This window comes from Cheilinus undulatus, linkage group 6 (genome assembly GCF_018320785.1).
Source record: "Cheilinus undulatus linkage group 6, ASM1832078v1, whole genome shotgun sequence".
Taxonomy (NCBI): Eukaryota; Metazoa; Chordata; class Actinopteri; order Labriformes; family Labridae; genus Cheilinus; species Cheilinus undulatus.
In genome coordinates, this window is record NC_054870.1 from 4,724,024 (window position 1) to 4,743,664 (window position 19,641).

The 19,641-nt window shown below is 36.7% G+C and overlaps 1 protein-coding gene across 1 annotated transcript; it reads left to right on the forward strand.

Annotated features, from left to right (window-relative positions):
* Nucleotides 1–657: 657 nt before the first annotated feature.
* Nucleotides 658–18,062, forward strand: tlx1 (T cell leukemia homeobox 1). The gene is made up of 3 exons (XM_041789865.1): nt 658–1,352; nt 13,952–14,153; nt 16,334–18,062. The coding sequence occupies exons 1-3, from the start codon at nt 920–922 to the stop codon at nt 16,542–16,544; spliced, it is 846 nt and encodes a 281-aa protein (XP_041645799.1). The 5' UTR covers nt 658–919; the 3' UTR covers nt 16,545–18,062.
* The last annotated feature ends 1,579 nt before the right edge of the window (nt 18,063–19,641 follow it).

Consider the following 19,641-nt stretch of genomic DNA (forward strand, 5'->3'; position numbering starts at 1 on the left):
CACGCTATGAGCTGCAGAAAAGCCAGAACACCAGAAAGAAAGGACAGACTCTCTATGGGACGGTCAGACCCAGTACGGATTTGTTAGCTCACTTTTCAGCTCTAAAAGAGTGTAAATGTTAGCCAGGAGGCTAGCACCAAATCATGGGGAGGGCCCACTCACAGGGCTTTCAGGGGCCTGTGGACAGGCCTGCTGGAGGGTTCAAGTCCTGGTCCAGACCACAACATGGGAAGTGGTATGGTGGCTGAGAGGAACCAGTTCTCTTACCAAGCACTGCCAGGTGGCCCTCAGGCAAGACCCTAAACCCCCAAGTGGTCAGGTGTGCATTTTAGACCAAGGAATCATTAAATCTTTAGATGAGATCAAACTGAAATGTCCACTAAGGGCTCCCGTACATCACAGAATTATTACTACAGTTTTTCAGACACATGTTCTCATCCCACTGGTGGTTCTTGAGCTGGTCTAAATGTCTTCAGTTTTAAAATAGAAACACTAAAATCTGAGAGAGAGAGAGAGAGAGAGAGAGAGAGACTGAGAGAGAGAGAGAGAGAGAGAGTGTGTGTGTGTGTGTGAGAGAGAGAGAGAGAGAGAGAGAGAGAGAGGTGGTGTTATTGATCCAGTCCAGCTGTTAATCAGTGTTTTTATGAAGTGCTCCACAAAGCCTCGTGCAGCTCTCTCAGCCAATCCAGCTCTCCTCCTAAAATTTCTTCTTAGTCTCGCGCTGTCTATTTGGCACCTTGATTGATGTCCTCGCGCTGCTCAGAGGGGTGTGCTCAGGCCCACGGTTCGTTCTCGCTCTCCCGCACGTTCTTGCACACTGACGCACGCACGTGCGGGCGCAGAAGCTAGAAAAGCGAGCGGAGCGGCGCGCGGAGCAGCCTGTGTTCCTCGCGCCGGAGCGCAGGGGCTCGCGGAGGCCATGGACCACATCGGGATTCTGGGGGCCCACCTGCAGCACCAAGTGGAGCCGATCAGCTTCGGCATCGATCAGATCCTCAGCAACGTGGAGCAGAGCTGCATGTTGGGTGTCAGGATGCACGAGCCGGACTACGGGCACGCGGCCTATAACGGCGGCGTGAACGGCGGCTTCACGTGCGCCAACGGCGGATATAACGGCGGGGGCAGCTCGTGCGGAGTGGCCGCCCTCGGTGGCGCTCATCACATGAACATGGGGGTGAATGCCAACGGGATTAATGTGAACCCGGCCGGTGTCATCCGCGTGCCCGCGCACCGACCTCTGAGCTGCGGAAACTCCGCTGGAGCGCCGGGCAGCGCGAGCGTCAACAGCCTGGGCGCGCTCACCTTCCCGTGGATGGAGAGCAACCGGCGCTACACCAAAGACAGGTTCACAGGTAGGTCAGAGACCAGGTCCTAGAGCTGGGACAGATTCACGGGTAGGTCAGAGACCAGGTCCTAGAGCTGGGACAGATTCACAGGTAGGTCAGAGACCAGGTCCTAGAGCTGGGACAGATTCACGGGTAGGTCAGAGACCAGGTCCTAGAGCTGGGACAGATTCACATGTAGGTCAGAGACCAGGTCCTAGAGCTGGGACAGATTCACAGGTAGGTCAGAGAGACCAGGTCCTAGAGCTGGGACAGATTCACAGGTAGGTCAGAGAGACCAGGTCCTAGAGCTGGGACAGATTCACTGGTAGGTCAGAGACCAGGTCCTAGAGCTGGGACAGATTCACAGGTAGGTCAGAGACCAGGTCCTAGAGCTGGGACAGATTCACTGGTAGGTCAGAGACCAGGTCCTAGAGCTGGGACAGATTCACTGGTAGGTCAGAGACCAGGTCCTAGAGCTGGGACAGATTCACTGGTAGGTCAGAGAGACCAGGTCCTAGAGCTGGGACAGATTCACATGTAGGTCAGAGAGACCAGGTCCTAGAGCTGGGACAGATTCACGGGTAGGTCAGAGACCAGGTCCTAGAGCTGGGACAGATTCACAGGTAGGTCAGAGAGACCAGGTCCTAGAGGGGTTAAATATTAGTAGTGTGACTGTGATTGGATCTACCATGTTATTTTGTTAAATCATTTAAAACACTGAGAACAGAGTGAGGCGATGATGTGAGCTTGCTGGTGTCAGTCTTCAGGATTCTATGAACCTTTTTAATGATTTACAAAGACGGCAGTGAAAGAGTTAAACTAGGCAGAAAGACTCCTTTTCCTGTGTGTGAGGCTGAATGAATTCATCAACATTGAATAATTACAGAGTCGTTAGAAAATCACAGCAGAAACCATGCAGGAAAAGAAGAGGCCAGAATAAATGTCCAATAAAAGCTAATGTGTGTTTGGGCTACAGATCATTAACCACATTTATATTTAAAGTGACTTTAAAACACAGCAGAAGTAAAAACGCTATCTAAGAAAATAAAATCACATAAAAACAGTAAAATCAATCCAGAAAGATTTGATTAAAGCATAAAAGTGATTATCCACCATGATGTTTCTAATTCTGCCTCTGTGATAATTATCAAGTATCTTTACTCCTTAAAGCCGATTGTTTCATATTTAAAACATCATTTTATGAAACCTCTAACCAAACATCAACAATAAATCACTAAAAACATTTGAGTCAAATCTGATAAATAGTAAAAAATTCCCCCCAGTGGATTATCAGTTACCAGACATGGATAATATATCATCTGATACAAACAAATATGTGTGAATTTATGGCTTTTTTATTATTTTGGTAGAAGGTTTAATAAACATTTCAGTTAAAACAAACAGAATTTTCTGGGGTTTTTTTAGTTATCAGGCTTTAAGGGGTTAAATGTACTTTAGAGTATTTAACCGTTTGTCTTTTTCATTTATTATCAGCTAATCTGAGTCACAGCAGAGTCACATTTTTATTGTTTTGTCATGGAAAAATTAAAAAGGCCACTAAACTGAAGCATGCATTAAGAAAAAAGGCTACAGAGAAAACCGACGGTCTCATCGCTGCTAAAACAACATTAACACTGTAAATGACAAGAAATAAGAGACTTGACTTATAAGACGGCTTTTAAAAGACAAGTTTATAAAATAGTTCACATGCAGAAAAAAGCAAAACCAGCCTTAACAATCATAGAGATTATCACTATGATTTCAATGCAAACTAGAAATAAAGAACTCAAATATTTTTATGAGTATCAGTAAAAGCACACAGAGACAAGCTGATCAGTGGAGAGGAAGCACGCCTCCTCCCTTCACACGAAAAATATAGAAAATAATTTCCTATTTAATCTCATCTTTAATCTTTAGGATAAAAACACAGAGGAGGTTTTACCCTCATATATTTATCACACACAGATTATTTTGTACTGAAATTCTCTTTAATATTTATTACACAGCATTCATGTTTTAACATAGCCCTATTATGTTTGCTGTTATTCTGTTTTTGTTCATTATTTTATCTAATTATATATATATATATATATATATATATATATATATATATATATATATATATATATATATGATCAGATCAGATAAGAGATTCCTTTGTTACTTCCACAAAGGGAATTTCAAAATTTACAGCAGCAAAAGGTGATGCAGATAAAGCAGACTGTTGGTGACAATAACACAATAGGAACAGACAAAAATAGTGTACTCAACAGCAATGCTATTTTTATATATATAGTATTGTATTTATTGTATATATATATATATATATATATATATATATATATATATATATATATATATATATATGCCTTTGGCACAGTCCTTAATGCCAGGCACACCAGTCCCAGTTGTAAATGGCTTTGGATAAAAGTGTCTGCTTAATGACATTTTAAATTGCATTTATATATATATATATATATATATATATAAAAAGTTTTTTACCATAACATTTTAAAGTTTTTTTGTTTTATGGATGTTTAAAGGCACAGGTGTCAAACTCAAGGCCTGGGGGCCAAATCCGGCCCATGGTACAGTTGTATCCGGCCTGTAACGATCTCTCTATTCTAACTGGTCCACCAGTATGAGGTCTGCAGATTTCCTCCAGTAAACTTTACCTTGATGATTTAAAATATCCTTGTTAAATTATAAAAACCTGAAAACGTCAAGAGTAAAAGAAGTTAGATAAAAAGTCAGGAAGGTGGGAAAAGAAATTAATGTTGTCATTTCATATTCTCAGTTTTGCATCTCACAGTTCTGACTTAAACTTGTGATTTTGACTTTTTTTCATGTTTTAACCTTCAAGTTTCACAATTCAAAATTCTAAGTCATATTTTTAACTTTTAAACTTATGATATTTACTTTTCATTTCATTTATTTGCCTTTTAAAAACATTATTTTGCCTTTAAATTTCATGTTTCTACCTTTTGAGCTAATACGTTTGACTTTTATCTCAGTCTTTGAGCCTTTGAACATATCTTTTTATTTATTTATTTATTTTTTATCTTAGAATGATTTATTATCAGTGTTATTTACATTTTTTCATATATTACTGATGGTGAAAATGAGGTTGACAGTGTAGTTTAGATGTTGACCTTGTTAGGCTCTTAGGTGAGGCCTAAACTCAGAATCTGTGATTGACTTTGACACTCCTGGCCTAAATAGTCCGGGCCTCAGGACTTCTCCTCGGAGCAAATCTGTCCCCAGACTCGGTGTGAGTTTGACACTCCTGTTTAAGGTTTTTTATAAATATACCATCCTTATGCCTAAGCATTCAAAAAGCAGAAACTAAATCATATTTCCTTTTTAATTTTGATAGTATTTGATAAACTGGGCCGGTTAATAAACTGTTCAGTGTTTACTACAGTGTGACTAAAGCAGATACAGGGTAAGATCATGTATGAACTCCTGTTTAACATCCCTGCTGTTCAGTCCTGCTCCTTTATTAACGTCCGTCTGTCTGCTGCTTTATTTCTGCACATATTCTCCTTTACTGCTCACACTTTAACGTCTGTGCTATCTCTATATTTCTATTTCTCCTCATTGTCTCTAGTGTATAGTTTATATAGTTTTTCTTACTCAAAATGACTCATTATATTTCTATAGATGAATAGATCAGAACATGTCAAATATATGATTACAGCTTGATTGTGATTAGTAGATGTTTATACATTGTGTTTTTCATAAATGCCATTATTTGTTGTCACTCCAGTCTGTTTCCTTATATTCATAAAGTCACTGGCTCCTTTGCTGTTGATGTTTGTCACAGATACATTTCAATAACAGAGTTAGTGTTATTCTGTTTATATTATACACATCGTGTATATTAATAGGAGTAGATTATTCATGTGTGGATGTTTTCAGTCAGGATGCTTTGGTGTGTATTTTTGTCATTGCCTTGTGTTCCTGTGATGTTTAAATGTTTTTCTGTTGTCGTTGGAATTAAGTAGAGCCAAGAAGAAGGAGCAATGCTATGTGAAAGCTAATGCAGATCTAAACAAACAAACAAACAAATAATATGGTCGCACACTGTGCTGGGTCAGTGTGATATTGATCTTTCACTCTACAGCAGTGATTCCCAAACTGGGGTACTCAAAGTGACATAGGGGGTACGTGAAAATAAAAACGTGATTTGAACAAACCTGTGTTTGAACAAAAAAATTATTAAATTATACCAAAAATATTCACTTCTAATTTTATTTTTCATATTTAATTTGTATATTATTCTTTATTATTTATTATGTAGGCTGGCCCTTGAATGCCTGTCAGGTTTCAACCAGTTGTTTCAGTAGTTAAAGTTCAAACTGGTAAATGTTTGTATTGTGAGCTTTGTAAAGGCCTGAAGTGTTGGCAGAGAGGCTGTAGGCTGGATTTGTGAAGCATCTTGGAGAAGGAAATCTGTCCTGAATTGTCCAAGATTCTTCTAGTAACTTATGTTCAGTCAGACACCCTTCTCATTAAAGCTGTGCTGACTTTGTACTTAACAGCTTCAAGTACATAACTGAATATGTTTTAGAAATGTAAACTTCTTTTTTCAGAGGTGAACTGGTGTGCTCACTGAAAATGCTGGTAAAGAAATCCATTTTGTGAGAAATAATTTACTTTAAGAGATTTTATTTGTATGTTATGCGTGCTAAATGTGGGAGGTGGGGGCGGCGGCAGGCTTACAGTCACCTTTCTTTTTCTAGCTGCTATAAGTGCGTGAGAGTAGGGGGTACGTGGCTGGGGGTCAAATGTCTGAAGGGGTACGGGCTGTCAAAAGTTTGGGAACTACTGCTCTACAGCAATGGTGCTGATCAGAATGAGGACAATGAAAGGTCAGTGTTCGTGTTAATAAAGTCTTACAGTTAAATATTCTCACTGACTAAAGCAGTATACTTCAATTTTTAACAGAATCCAGAAGAGTTCTGCTGCTGTTCTTCATGATGTTGATGATGATGATGATGATGTTGATGATGATGATGATGATGATGTTGATGATGATGATGATGATGATGATGATGATTTGTTAGTGATGTTTTTTTAGCTGTCATCAGCTTGGCGGTGGTAGGACTGATATCAGTGAAATTAGGACAGAATATAATCAGCAGATGTTATCCTATAAAGTGAAATAAACTGTATCTGCAGATATGAACGTTTCTGCCAGTATTTACATTTAAAATCTGCTTTTATCAGTGGTATATTTTGGCCTTATGAACTAATAAGTCAGTGGAGTTTTAGCCTGAAACAACAGAGCTACGTCAGCTGAAGTCTTTGTCTCTGTTCATCATCGTCCCTTACACTTTAAATCTGTTTGAATGACAGAAATATGTGAATTCGTTCATCCTCAGACTTTAAACTGTGTGTTTTAAGGGCTGATGTTTTAGATCTGGACTACATTTAAAAGTCATATTTGTATCTGTATCAGCTAGATTCCATTTGTAAATATCGGCTTATTGAAGCATTGGGGAAAAAAACGTAAATTGTGCATCTCTTAAAATTACTAACAATTTAAACTCAAAGGTTCTCAAATGGTGTTGGGACCCAAAGGACGGTCACGGAGACGTTGTCAGTGGGGCACAAAAAGAGTCCGTGATTTACTGAAGTCTTTTCTTTGTTTTGCCATGATAGCCAGTAAAGAACTTTGACTTATTTTCTCTCTGTGTGGGGATGAAGCCGTTGTTTTTCTCATGATAATTTATTAACTTCCTCAGATCTCTGGAAAACAACAAAATGTGCATTTATCACAGCAAATAGAGTAAGGTGAATATTAAAGATACGTGTCCGCTTAGGTTAGCCATGCACTTTCAAGCCTTACCAGAAAATAAACTGTGGGAGAACACTGGCATGAGGACAGCTTCAACTGATTTTAACATTATTATCCTCCAAACACTCAGCAGACTTGAACCAGGCTGTGAGACCACACCGCTGCTGCGGGGAGATTTCATGTTGGGCTTCCACAGAGATGGGACATATTTGTGGGTCACAAACACTGACCAAATAATCCTTAAGGATGTGGTGTCAATGTGATTATTTTACCACTGCCCATAACATTAGAGTCTCCACAACCATGAATCATGACCATCTGAACCTGCCCTGGACTGGTTTGACTAACTTTAATACGCTGAAGGTGAGGCGTTTCAGAGAGACCCCATCATCCTGATCTTTTTCTGTTTGTGGCCCTCAGTGAAGAAAGTTTACCGTCCTTATTAAAGCATGCTGTTTGAATGTAGCTGCTGTGGGTCTGAGCTGAATAGTGTTTACATAGATAACAAGAGTTAACATATCAGAGAACTACTGACGGTGTGCAGTCATGATCCATAAGCTTTAATTCCACAAGCCTGCTCTCTTCAGATGTGTTGATTCTCAAAGGTTTCAGCAGCATCAGCCACCTCTAGTGAGCATCAGTGAGCTGTGTCTGTTCTACTCCTCTAAAAAATAACATCATTTATAGTCTGCTTTTCTAACCCCGATTCAAAGACAAATGTCACTCTGAAGACTGATTTTTCTGAGTTAACAAGGAAAGTACCAAATGTCTCTGCTGTCTCAGGAACATGGAAGGAAGTATGCGTGCACGTCCTGTTCTGCTGTTGTTTGCTTCATCTCTTCATGCTCGTACTCGAAGTTCTCTTCCATTTAGGCAGTGGTTCTCAACGTTTGGGTCGGGACCTCCATGGGGGTCATGAGACACTGAAAGGGGGTCGCAAGATGCCCTAAAAAACCAGAATATTTTTAACATTTTTAAAATTACACTGTTGCACCTTTAAACCGGTTTTGCTAAATTTTAGCCTGTTTTTATCACATTTTCCCACCAATTTTAACACATTTTTGCCACTTAAAACCCATTTTTCCCCATTTCAAACCCTTTCCAATGCTTTTTTCTGCCTCGTTATGATGCTTCTAAACCAAGTCTTGCCACTTTACACCCATTGTTGCCTCTGTTGACCCATTATTGCCCCATTTTTGCCAATTTCAACCACATTTCATTATTTGTTATTCTTCTTGCCAATTTAATCCATTTCTGCCAATTTTTGCCCATTTTTCTGTTTTTGTTAAATCTTTTTGCCAGTTTGTATCAATTTTCATCCCATTTCCCCAAATTTTCCACCCATTTATGCCAGTTTAAACTCATTTCAACCACGTTTTAATTCCCCTTACCACTATCTATGCCCGTTTCTGCCACTTTGACCAATTTTTGCCACTTTTTGCTTATTTTTTGGCAATTTTATCAAATTTTTGCCCATTTCTAACCAGTGTCTGCTACTTTTAAAATCCAGCTTCACCACCTTTTCCACCATTTTTTTTTGCCATTATGAACCTATTCTATCCATTTTTAAACCCATTTTATTTCTGTTTTTAACTAAACAGGTTTTAGAAGGCTATCTACCACACAAATGAATCAAAATATATTTTCTTCCCTGGTAAGAGTGGTTATTTTGCAGGTTAAAGCTGTCCCTCCACATGACTATTCTAGATTGTGCATGGCTGTGTTCAGCCACCCTCAGGTACAGTGGGGGTCCCCAGTCTCTTGCACCTTTATTTTTGGGGTCCTGGGCTGAAAAGGTTGAGAAGGGTCCAAACTGCAGCATGTTTATGAAATACTTTTTTGGGGTTGTTATTTGTCATGAGGAGGTGGCTGTGGGTCCTGATGCCCACTGTTCTAGATCGGCCTGGGGTCCCATGTGGCCCCTCTCCTCACCCAGTGCTGCCCATGAGTCACTGAAAAACATGACAAAATCTCTCATGAAGGAATTCAGCTTGAGCTGCCACAACATGCACAGATTAGAACAAATATCGATGTGCTGATCTTTGATTATTGGTCATTGTTTTGTTGATCTTTGCGAGAATTAGAAGAAGGAATGGGCTACAATGTTTCTGTAAAACTCTGCTTTAGACCAGGGGTGTCAAACTCAAGGCCTGGGGGCCAAATCTGGCCTGTGGAACAGTTAAATCTGTCCCGTGAGATTATATCTAATTTCTGTTCTAACTGGCCCGTCAGTCTGAGGTCTGCAGATTTCCTCAAGTATAAAAATGTGAACTTATCCTCCATGATCTAAGAAATCCTTGTTAAGTCACAAAATCTGAAAAAGTAAGGAGTAAAAAAAATCAGATAAAAAGTCAAGAATATGGAAAAATAAATTAATTTGTGTTTTAATTTCACATTTTCAATTTTGCATCTCACAATTAGAACTCTAACCTAGGATATTGACTTTTTATTTTGCACTTTGAGGATTTCAACTTATAATTTTGACTTCTAAATTAAAAATTAGAACTTTAGATTCATAATTTAACTCAAGGCCCAAGGGCCAAATCCAGCCTTTAGTACAGTTACACCCGGCCCGCGAGATCAGCTTCTTATTATAACTGGACCTAAATTATGAGGTCTGCAGAAGTCCTCCAGTATAAAAATGTAAACTTAACCGTGATGATTTATAACATCCTTAAGTCTTAAAAATGTGAAAACATTAAAGAGTAAGAATAACTAGATTAAAAGAAATGTGGGAAAACAAATTTGTGTTTTCATTTCATATTTTCAATTTTGCATCACAGTTATGACTTCAGTCTGTCATTTAGACTTTTATTTTATATGTTGACCGTTTGAATTGATTATTTTGACTTTATCTCATATTTTGACTTTGTCAAACTATTTTCACTTTATATCTTAAATTCTGACCTCTTCTATTGATTATTTTGACTTTTTAACTAATATTTTGACATTTTCAATTAATTTTTTTGACTTTCTCTTTTTTAATATATTTCTATATATTATATAATTATATATTTTATAATTTGACTCTTTATCTCATATTTTGACTCCGTCTATTTATTAGTTTCACTTTTAAAAACATTACTTTAACATCTAACTTCATGTTTTGACCTTTTGAATAAATAAGTTTGACTTGTTATCTCAGATTTTGAGCCTTTTAACTTATCATTTTGACTTTTTAAATCTCAAAATCATTTTTCATTGCTCATTTTCCCCCTAATTTATTACTGGTAAAAATGAGGCTGACAGTTAAATGTGGACCCTGTTAGGCCCTCAGGTTAGACCTTAATCCAGAATCCGGCCCCTGCTGTGATTGTGTCTGACACCCATTGTGTCTGTTTTAGAAACTCCATTTAAAATGTTGAATCATATTTTGGCTTTTTTTTCATGATTACAAACTTTATTTCATATTTTGACCTTTTAAACTCATGATTTTTACTTTCTTCTAATTTATTTGCCTTTTAAAAACATTATTATTCAATTTCATGTCTTGACCTTTATGGACTAATAAATCTACTTTTCTCAGAGTTAGAGCCTTTAAACTTAACTTTTGTTATTTCAAATTCACTTATCATCAGTGCTAAGTTAATTATTTATATATTTTTTACTGGTGAAACGAGGTTGACGGTTTATGGTTGAAAAGGTGACCCTGTTAGGCCCTCAGGTTAGACCTGAATCCAGAATCCGGCCCCTGCGGTCAGGTGACTGATCCCTGGTCTTGGTGCATGTCTTCCTCCACTCTATCTCCCTCTATTTCCTGTCTCTCTGCAGCTGTCCCATCAAAATAAAAGCAAAAAGGCCCCAAAATGAAGTGGTAACATCTTATTTTTGTCATTATTTATATCTCTCTCATTTATTTTCACTTATTGTTTGTTTCTCAGCGTCCACAGGGACCAGATGTTTGGAGTGTTTGAGGTCAGAAATTGCCTGTGATGCAGATGTTTCAGATGTTTCAGATGTTGTAGATGTTGTAGATGATGTAGATGTTGTAGATGATGTAGATGATGTAGATGATGTAGATGATGATAGATGATGTAGATGTTGTAGATGATGTAGATGATGTAGATGATGTAGATGATGTAGATGTTGTAGATGATGTAGATGATGTAGATGATGTAGATGATGTAGATGTTGTAGATGATGTAGATGATGTAGATGATGTAGATGATGTAGATGTTGTAGATGTTGTAGATGATGTAGATGATGTAGATGATGTAGATGATGTAGATGTTGTAGATGATGATAGATGATGTAGATGTTGTAGATGTTGTAGATGATGATAGATGATGTAGATGTTGTAGATGATGTAGATGATGATAGATGATGTAGATGTTGTAGATGATGTAGATGATGTAGATGATGTAGATGTTGTAGATGATGATAGATGATGTAGATGTTGTAGATGTTGTAGATGATGATAGATGATGTAGATGTTGTAGATGTTGTAGATGATGATAGATGATGTAGATGTTGTAGATGTTGTAGATGATGATAGATGATGTAGATGTTGTAGATGATGTAGATGTTGTAGATGATGTAGATGATGTAGATGATGTAGATGATGATAGATGTTGTAGATGTTGTAGATGATGTAGATGATGTAGATGATGTAGATGTTGTAGATGATGATAGATGATGTAGATGTTGTAGATGTTGTAGATGATGATAGATGATGTAGATGTTGTAGATGTTGTAGATGATGTAGATGTTGTAGATGATGTAGATGTTGTAGATGATGTAGATGATGTAGATGTTGTAGATGTTGTAGATGATGATAGATGATGTAGATGTTGTAGATGATGTAGATGTTGTAGATGATGTAGATGATGAAGATGATGATAGATGATGTAGATGTTGTAGATGTTGTAGATGATGTAGATGATGTAGATGTTGTAGATGTTGTAGATGATGATAGATGATGTAGATGTTGTAGATGATGTAGATGTTGTAGATGATGTAGATGATGAAGATGATGATAGATGATGTAGATGTTGTAGATGTTGTAGATGATGATAGATGATGTAGATGTTGTAGATGTTGTAGATGATGATAGATGATGTAGATGTTGTAGATGATGTAGATGTTGTAGATGATGTAGATGATGAAGATGATGATAGATGATGTAGATGTTGTAGATGTTGTAGATGATGTAGATGATGTAGATGATGTAGATGTTGTAGATGATGATAGATGATGTAGATGTTGTAGATGTTGTAGATGATGATAGATGATGTAGATGTTGTAGATGTTGTAGATGATGTAGATGATGTAGATGATGTAGATGTTGTAGATGATGATAGATGATGTAGATGTTGTAGATGTTGTAGATGATGTAGATGATGTAGATGATGTAGATTTTGTAGATGATGTAGATGATGTAGATGTTGTAGATGATGTAGATGATGTAGATGTTGTACATGTTGTAGATGATGATAGATGATGTAGATGATGTAGATGTTGTAGATGATGATAGATGATGTAGATGTTGTAGATGTTGTAGATGATGTAGATGATGTAGATGATGTAGATGTTGTAGATGATGATAGATGATGTAGATGATGTAGATGATGTAGATGATGATAGATGATGTAGATGTTGTAGATGTTGTAGATGATGTAGATGATGTAGATGATGTAGATGTTGTAGATGATGATAGATGATGTAGATGTTGTAGATGATGTAGATGTTGTAGATGATGTAGATGATGTAGATGTTGTAGATGATGTAGATGATGTAGATGATGTAGATGTTGTAGATGATGATAGATGATGTAGATGTTGTAGATGATGTAGATGATGTAGATGATGTAGATGTTGTAGATGATGATAGATGATGTAGATGTTGTAGATGTTGTAGATGATGTAGATGATGTAGATGATGTAGATGTTGTAGATGATGATAGATGATGTAGATGTTGTAGATGATGTAGATGTTGTAGATGATGTAGATGATGTAGATGTTGTACATGTTGTAGATGATGTAGATGATGTAGATGTTGTAGATGATGATATATGATGTAGATGATGTAGATGTTGTAGATGATGTAGATGATGTAGATGTTGTACATGTTGTAGATGATGTAGATGATGTAGATGTTGTAGATGATGATATATGATGTAGATGATGTAGATGATGTAGATGATGTAGATGTTGTACATGTTGTAGATGATGTAGATGATGTAGATGATGATATATGATGTAGATGATGTAGATGTTGTAGATGATGTAGATGTTGTACATGTTGTAGATGATGTAGATGATGTAGATGTTGTAGATGATGATATATGATGTAGATGATGTAGATGATGTAGATGTTGTAGATGATGTAGATGTTGTACATGTTGTAGATGATGTAGATGATGTAGATGTTGTACATGTTGTAGATGATGTAGATGATGTAGATGTTGTAGATGATGATATATGATGTAGATGTTGTACATGTTGTAGATGATGTAGATGATGTAGATGTTGTAGATGATGATATATGATGTAGATGATGTAGATGATGTAGATAATGTAGATGTTGTATTACCATGCAGTAATAATAGGTTCTCCTCGTGATCATGGACTAGAAGGAGAATTGAGGTGGTTTTAACTAAATCAGAGACTGTGTTGCAGTGAGAACCCTCTCGCTGTGGGCCTGTCCTGCTCCAGACTGGCTCTCTCTGTCAGCTCTGTCTGGCTCATTTCCGGTCTGTCTGCCTGCTGCTTTGACTCCTCCTGACCTGCTCTGTCCTTCCCTCCGCTCTCTTCCTGTCCTCCTGTCCTCCTCTCGGACCCCGTCCAGTGTCCCTCTCACCCCTCACTGTCACACGTCGTGTAGGTCACCCGTACCAGAACCGGACACCACCGAAGAAGAAGAAGCCCCGGACGTCGTTCACGCGGCTGCAGATCTGTGAGCTGGAGAAACGTTTCCACCGACAGAAGTACCTGGCGTCAGCGGAGCGCGCGGCTCTGGCCAAAGCGCTCAAGATGACGGACGCACAGGTGAAGACCTGGTTCCAGAACAGACGCACCAAGTGGAGGTGATGTTCCCTCATTTCATAGCTAATCACGGATGTATGAAGAATGAACTGCTCTATAAATGGAGTCTGTGTGGTTTCAGAGGTTTTTATAGAACTGATGACCTGATGGATGATTCTCTCCTGTAGCTCTGTTTGGTTCTAATGGACTGCAGTCATCATTATTATAATACAATTAATAACAATAAAATACATTGTTATTTTTATTTTTATTATTATTTATACATTATTATGATAATTATTATGATAATTATTATTATTATTATTATTATTATTATTATTATTATTATTATTATTATCATTTTTGCAATAAAAATAATAATTATTATCATTATTACTACAATATTATTATCATTATTATTATTGTTGTTGTTGTTGTTGTTGTTAAATTATTACTATTATTGTTATTATTTGTATTATTTGTATAATTATGAATAATAATACATTATTTTTTTACTATTATCTATACATTATTATTATTGTCATTATTATTATTATTATTACATTATATTATTATTATTATTATATTATTATTATTATTATTATTGCATATTATTATTATTATTATTATTATTATTATTACATATTATTATTATTATTACTATTATTATTATTATTATTAATATTATTACATTATTATTATTATTACATAATTATCATTACATTATTATTATTATCATTATTATTATCATTATTATCATTATTATTATTATTATTACATTATTATTATTATTATTATTATTATTATTATTATTATTATTATTATTATTATTATTATTATTATTATTATTATTATTATTATTATTATTATTATTATTATTATTATTATTATTATTATTATTATTACATTATTATTATTATTATTATTATTATTATTATTATTATTACATTATTATTATCATTATTATCATTATTATTATTATTATTACATTATTATTATTATTATTATTATTATTATTACATTATTATTATCATTATTATCATTATTATCATTATTATTATTATTATTATTATTGTTATATTATCATTATTATTATTATTATCATCCATTTTATTTTGGGTTTAAGACTCCCTGAGTTAAACAGTGCCATTTTATCTTATATTATCTCAAAGGTTTTTTTGGAGATATTTTATTTCTAAACGTTTCTGTGAGGCTGAAATTAAACAGACATGAGTGACGTGTTCATGTCAATAAATAAATCGATCAGACTTGATTTGAGTAGAAATTTCCAATAAATTTTTCACAAAATTATTTTTTAAATATATTCAGTAAAATCACAATAATTCATGACTCTGACCCAGTGAGAAAATATGAACGTAAGTTAGGAATAAAGGAAAACAGACAGACGGACGATCATAAAAGAGCAGAAGAAAACTCAGTAAATGTGTTAAATAAACGCATAAATCCTGAAAATCTATTGAATGAAATAGAGCTCGCTCCAGACTTTGGTTTAATGGTTATTTGAAATGATTCTTTTTTAAGTTAAAGAAATAAAAGACGATGCTGACTACTGTTTAATGATCATTTTAATGACTTTTCTACATAAATAACACCGTCTATAAATGTAACAGAATTTTAGATAGACTTTAAATGCATGAACATAAAAATAACAAAATCAGCAAAATCAATCACGACACTTCAGTCCCACTTGTTTCATCGCGTGCATTTAATTTTACGTCTGTTTAATTTCTGCAGAGAATAAAAACATCTGTGGCTGAGGATGGTATGAGGAGTGAAGGTGCGTCACATTTATAAATAAAAACATGTTCAGAGGAGATTCCGCTAAATTCTGCGGCGCTTTTCCCTCTCTCAGGTTTTCTCTCTGCGCATGCTCGATGTTTGAAAGTTCTCTGGATTCATCCGTAGATTTATAAAGGGTGGACTGGACAGATTATTATGAACTCCACAATAATAAATGCATAGAATAAAAGAATAAATGCAAGGACAGAGCTGCCTTTTATTCTGTGAGCTGAGGAGGGTTACAGGAAAGAAAAATTAATTTTCTTTTCCATCAGTAAAAATCCCGGAGGCAGCTTGACGACTCGGTAACGGTCTGGGCGGGTAAATGAGTCAGAAAGGCTCGTGAGATTACTAAAGTAGGTCTCATCTAAATGTCCTGGGTCGTGTAAAGCTCTCTGGACTGCAGTGTTTAATAAAACTGGATCTGCTTTTTCTGTCGCAGGCGGCAGACGGCGGAGGAGCGCGAGGCGGAGCGGCAGCAGGCCAACCGGATCCTGATGCAGCTGCAGCAGGAAGCTTTCCAGAAGACCATCAACCAGCCGGTCACCCCAGACCCGCTGTGCCTGCAGAACAGCTCCCTGTTCGCCCTGCAGAACCTGCAGCCCTGGACCGAGAACACCGCTAAGATCAGCAGCGTGTCGGCCTGTGAGTAGAGGCGGGGACCCCGGGCCTCCGGGACTCCCAGAGGAGAGACCTGGACTTGGAGGCCTGGAGCAGGACTGGCTTTAATGGATTCTGGCCAGCAGGCCGTCTTATTATCAGACAGACGCTGGGGCTGCAGCAACACTACACAGCTCTGATGGGGTCCCTCAGCGCTGCACCCATGTGATGGGCTTATCTGGATCCTACAGGTCTGGTCTGGATCCAGGATTGGGCCCTGCGGAGAGCACACTGACACTGTGGAAATGTTTGGATGGACAGAGCGGAGGAGCAGACTGGTGCCAGTGAGTTTGTATTATATCTGCCTGTTTGAGAAACAGCTTATCTGACTATCTGATGGTGGAGAGGACACACCTGTGTTCATCTCTGCATCGTGTCTCTGTCTTTATTGTCCTTTATGCCCACTTTCTACACAATAATGGAGGCTGAATTCAGGGATACTGGGACCAGTTTGGTCACATTAGTTTAAGTTTATTTCTGTTTCACACACTTTGGCACACACTTTTGTAGAAACCGTTCCAAATTCTTTCTTTCTTTTTTTTTTTCTTGGATCATTTAGGTGACTGGGACAGAACATTTCACCATTGAGCAGGCCACAGAGAGTTTTTAAACTGTGCTTTAATTGAGGTTTTAAAATTGAAATTTAAAGGGGACATATTTTTCCCTGTTAAAACAAGTTTATATTGTTCTCAGAGGTCCTCAAAACATGCCTGTGAAGTTTGTTGCTGGAAAAAACACCCCAGTTTTGGATCTTTGCATGTCTAAAAACCACTCTGTTTCAGCCCTGATCAGAACGAGCTGTTTCTGTGTCTGTGGCTTTAAATGTTGATGAGCTGTCTGACTCCGCCCCTCTTGGGAAATGAATGTGGCTTAATGGTTGTGGCTCTGCTGAGAGCTGGATCAGGAGAGGAGGGCGGAGCTTTCTTCCAAGCGGGGAGGGCCAACTGAACCTGGGGGCGGGGCTCACTCCCCTCTTGACATCATGAGGGGAAAATCTGAGAATGGCTTGTTTTGGCACACATTTTCTGAAGGGTGGAGTCTTCTGACTCTTGTAGGGATATATTTTTATTACAAAAGCCTGAAAAGTGATTTTTACATAATATATCTCCTTTAACACATAAATTAAGATAAGGTTATGTTACTTTAAGGGCTGTCAAAAGATTAAAATGTGCATAAATCCCCAAATCTGTGCAGTAAATCACAATAATTAACATGCTTTTATTGCTTTTTAAAGATTCCACTATTTAGCGTTCAGCCTTCAGGCATCACTGTAAGTTACTACCCTTTAAAGCATTAAGGATGAAAATGTCCACTTCCAAAAACTGCTCTAAAAACTTAACACATTCATATGTTGTCTGCTTTTTTGTATAAATCTCTTAAATAACTTCAGCCATGCTCAAAACTACCAAACATTCAATCAATTTGAGGATTTTAACCCTTTAAATGCCTGTTTGATTACTTGAGGTTGATGTTGTTTTTCATGAAAAAAATATATATCTTCCTCAAACTAAATGTTTCTAAATCCAGCTTGGACATGTCAATGATTAGCCAAAATATTGACTTTGATGCATTATTAGTTTTTGTATAGGATCCAATTTAAAAATGTTCTACCCTTTCATGTCATTAAGGACAAAAACATCTTTAAAAAAACCAGCATAAAAATAGTATACATTAATATTTTTCCTGCTTTTTATAAACAAATCTTTTGATCAACTTAAGTTCTAATAAAAAAAAAAGATTATTGAATAATTTTCAGGATTTTACCTCTTTAAATGCCAGTTTGATTACAGGATGGTCATATTTTAAAAAAAAAAAAACACACACACACAAAACAGTAATTATTTTCCAGATTACTAATGTTGGGGAGGGCGTTAAATCAGTCCTGGGTATGTCAAACATTAGCCAAAATATTTACTTTGATGCGTTATTAGTTTTTGTATAGCATCTAATTTAAAATGTTCTACTCTTTCAAGTCACAAAACTTCCCACTGACTCCCATTTAAACCACATTTTTTTATATCATAGCAATTGCATGATATAATCATAAATTCTGTAATATCATGGTTTCATTTTTGAGAAAAATAGTCAGAAGTGTCATTTATACTGTTCATCACTAAAATCAGCCATCATGAGTAATCAAACTGGCATTTAAAGGGTTAAAATCCTAGAGTGATTGAATGTTTGGTAGTTGTGAGCACAGCTGAAGTTGTTTAAGAGATTTATGCAAAAAAAAGCAGAAAAAAAAAATCAATCTGTTAGCAGTTCTTTGGAAGTGGACATTTTTGTCCTTAGTGGTCTTAAAGGGTAGTAAATTTGTTTCAGTGTTCCCCTGACCTTTTAGAGCAATTTCAATTGGAATTAAAAAAAAATGCATAGAAAGAAACTTTGAATTGGACCATATGGACTAACACAGCCAAAATGGTGAGCAGAGAAAGAGGAAAAATTACCCCAAATGAACTAAATTGTCCCTGGTGATGCCTGAGAATTAAAACATTTTGGATTTTTCTACAGTCATACTAAGAGTAACTGACTTCCTGCTTTTATCAAAGATTATAATGCAAATTTATCACAGAAAAAGGAACTCTGTATGGTTTAAAAAGAAACTATAGACATTTAAAAGGTACCTTTTTTATAACATGAGGTTCAGATGTCTTCTGATTTGTCCACTTAGCTGTCTGTGAGTTTTTAAACTAAGGAGCAGTGATTTATCACTGGCCGCAGGGAGACACTGGCGTGGATTAACCAACATGTGCTGAGAGGTAAAAAAAAGCATGAGATTAACTGCCATAAAAGGGGAAAAAAGCCCCAATTGAGGATCTAAGTTAATGGTAATTAATGCAATTAATCATGACAGCCCTAGTTACTTTATTAATTTAAAATGGACAAATAGATTTTATTGTGCTGCATGGTGGATAAGTGTTGATCCCACACAGCATGAAGGTTCCTGGTTCAAATCCCAGAGCCATCTTTGTGGAGATCACATGGTCTCTCCATGCATGCATCCAGGTGCTCCAGCTTCTCTCCACAGTCTAAGGCCCCGTCCACACGAGACGAATTCAGGAGTGTACGCAAATATTTTTTGTCGTATCA

Excerpts from the sequence above, each read along its gene's own strand:
- tlx1 (XM_041789865.1), top strand. The coding sequence starts at position 920 with ATGGACCACATCGGGATTCTGGGGGCCCACCTGCAGCACCAAGTGGAG. Across the intron at positions 1,353-13,951 it reads CACCAAAGACAGGTTCACAG|GTCACCCGTACCAGAACCGG; the intron begins GTAGGTCAGAGA and ends CACGTCGTGTAG. Across the intron at positions 14,154-16,333 it reads AACAGACGCACCAAGTGGAG|GCGGCAGACGGCGGAGGAGC; the intron begins GTGATGTTCCCT and ends TTTCTGTCGCAG.